This window comes from Lactuca sativa, chromosome 9 (assembly GCF_002870075.4).
Source record: "Lactuca sativa cultivar Salinas chromosome 9, Lsat_Salinas_v11, whole genome shotgun sequence".
In the NCBI taxonomy this organism is placed as follows: domain Eukaryota; kingdom Viridiplantae; phylum Streptophyta; class Magnoliopsida; order Asterales; family Asteraceae; genus Lactuca; species Lactuca sativa.
Genome location: NC_056631.2, coordinates 214,054,298 through 214,057,109, shown reverse-complemented (window position 1 = coordinate 214,057,109; position 2,812 = coordinate 214,054,298). Strand labels below are relative to the sequence as shown.

General features: G+C 40.9%; 1 protein-coding gene across 1 annotated transcript; it reads right to left on the bottom strand.

Annotated features, from left to right (window-relative positions):
* Positions 1–988: 988 nt before the first annotated feature.
* On the bottom strand, positions 989–1,627 carry LOC128129268 (UDP-glycosyltransferase 88B1-like). Its single transcript, XM_052767895.1, has one exon. The coding sequence runs from the start codon at positions 1,625–1,627 to the stop codon at positions 989–991; it is 639 nt and encodes a 212-aa protein (XP_052623855.1).
* Positions 1,628–2,812: the final 1,185 nt, after the last annotated feature.

Here is a 2,812-nt window from a genome sequence, read left to right as displayed (position 1 = left end):
GATTAGAGGAAAGGATATAACCTCAGAAGGCCATATAAGTGTTGTCATGGGAGCAACTCGTCGAGTTCATGAGAGGACTCGACGAGTCGAGTCGGGGTTGCCCCGCGATTCATACCAGGCGTACTCGCCGAGCAAGGGGTTGGCTCGACGTGTCAAGTGAGGCTAGAAGGAGGATTTCGTGGTCACGTGTGGACTTGTCGTGTCGCCCATGTGCACTCGACGAGTCGGGTCAAAGTTTGACCGTTGACTTTCGTTGACTTTAGGGTTTTGGTCAAGATTGACTTAAGAGAGTTCAGCACTACAAGAAAAAAGGCCTTTTACGACGCGCAAAACACGACGCTCTTTAATTTATGTTACGCATTAGAGAGTGACATTAAAAAAGTATCATCTCTTCAAAAATTTTAAGGATTTATGTCGCGCATTACTGAGTGCCTTTAAATTAGTGTCTCATGTAAAAATATTAAAAACACGGAAGGCACTTGTGCGTCATCTGTGAATGTCGTTTTATATTTTTTTTAAGAAACGCGCGTGTCCGAGGGAAAATGAAATCCCCAAATTTTTTAAACCCCCATCTTCTTCTCCCTCGTCTCCACCCCTCATCAACATCCACTGCCTCCACCCCTCAGCCAAATTACAAATGGATGGTAAATTAAGGTTAAGGGTTTGAGATTTCTTCCAAATCGACCCTCACACCAAATGGTTCGATCTCCTCTCTTTTTACCTTGTTCGTTCTACTGATGCCTCCACCTTCTACCATCGATGTTGATCTTCGAATTAGCAACAAGAAGCCCTAGGGCCTCTTCCTTCACCCACCTCCAGCGCCTCCAACAAGAAGCCCTAGATCCCCTCGCCTTCACCCACGTTCTCACATGTTAAAACACGCCATCCCAAAATTGGAAAAACTAGGGCTTTTGTGCTTTGGATCTCACAGGAAACAAGTTTTCCTCGTCCCCACCTCGCCCATCCAAATTCCTTCTTCTTCAAATGATTAAATGTTCTTACCTCTCAATCGTACCTGAATCAATATCTCTGTCTCTCTTGTGTCTATTCTCTCAACCAAATACACCCGATTCATCTTCTGTTCCGCATACAATGGCCATGCCACCAGTGGCACCCCAGCTACCACCGCTTCAAGCACCGAGTTCCACCCACAATGACTCACAAATCCACCCACCGACTCATGACTAAGTATCGCCGGCTGTGGTGCCCAATTCTTCACCACCATCCCCTTATCCCCAATCCTGCCCTTAAACCCGTCAGGAAGAATCGCATCCAGACCGACTTCTTTACCACCACCGGAATTCGAGTCGGTTTTTTTGTCATCTGGTGGCGGATCTCGAACCACCCACAAGAATCTTTGCTCACTTTTCTCTAAACCAATAGCTATTTCCTTCAACTGCTCCTTCTTCAACACACCCTGACTCCAAGAGCATAAAAACACTACACTTTTACTCGGTTGTGAATTCAACCATTTTAAGCACTCGTTTTCGCTAGGATCCACATGATTGCCACCGACGATCAAAGGTCCGATGAAATAAATAGGCAGAGTTGGACCGTTGGGGATGCATTTACCTTCCCGGAGCGCGTCAACAGCCCTTTCTTCAAACCCCACGAAGGTGTTTGCCATTGGGGATGCAAATTCATCGTCTTCTTCAAAACACCCTTCCAAATTTCTTAATTTTGTTGCTCTTGGCAATACCGTAAGTTTGTGTTACATGCGCTCTTTTGATCCGACTACTTGCTTTTGTGTTGATTGACTAAGTCAGTGGATCTCTCGATATGTTTTTGTTGCGATCCCTATTTTTGATGGATCTTTTTCTAAATGTAGTTGGGAACTATTTTTGCTTAGATTCCAATTTAGCATATAGGTGATTCAAAACTATTGCTTGCAGCAGAAACTCATCTACTGTTGCTTAATGCCATATGTCGAAGTATTAATTTGCATTATGCTTTCTACTAGATCAAGCTCCACTCATCAACTGCTAGGGGTCTACTGTTTAGCTAATCATGGAGCCAATCTGATCTTGCTAGCCTACCCTTTTGCTTTTTCAGGTTTACCAATTTATGGATCTTAAATAGTTCATTTCTAATTATGGGCTACCAATTGTTCAGAGTACAGGTAAATCAGCAGTTTTGAACAGTTTGATTGGGCATCTTGCTCTGGTACGACCTTCATTTTTCTTTATTTTCATATTCAATCTGGACATATATATTCACTTTATGTTTTTTCTAATTCATTATGATAACAAAACAAGTCATTTCAATTTTCAAATTAAGTTGAGCAGCCAACTGGTGAAGGTGGTGCAACTCGTGCACCTATATGTATTGAATTAAAGAGGGATGGTAACTTAAGCAGCAAATCAATTGTAATGCAGAATTGCAGATTGATAGAAAATCCCAACCTGTGTCTGCAAGTAAGTCCTCATGTCATACTTAAGGGCTTAAGCCAATTCGACACACACATACACACACATTTAGTAATAGGGTTCTATATATATATATATATATATATATATATATATATATATATATATATATATATATGATTATTGAATCTGAATGCTCTTTTTGTCCACCAACAGGTGCTCTTCGACACTCATTACAGGATAGGCTTAGTAAAGTTTCAAACAAGAGTCGGGATGAAATATTTTTGAAGCTTAAAACAAGTTTGGGTGAGTCTGTTTGCTTAAAAATATCAAGAATTTGACAAATGCATCATAGTAATTCGGTTTCTTTTTATACCACTTAGGCTTGATTGTTTGTTTGCTTCATTTTTTTTTAAAAAAATTCTATGTTTTTGACATATTCGAGA

Excerpts from the sequence above, each read along its gene's own strand:
- LOC128129268 (XM_052767895.1), bottom strand. The coding sequence starts at position 1,627 with ATGGCAAACACCTTCGTGGGGTTTGAAGAAAGGGCTGTTGACGCGCTC.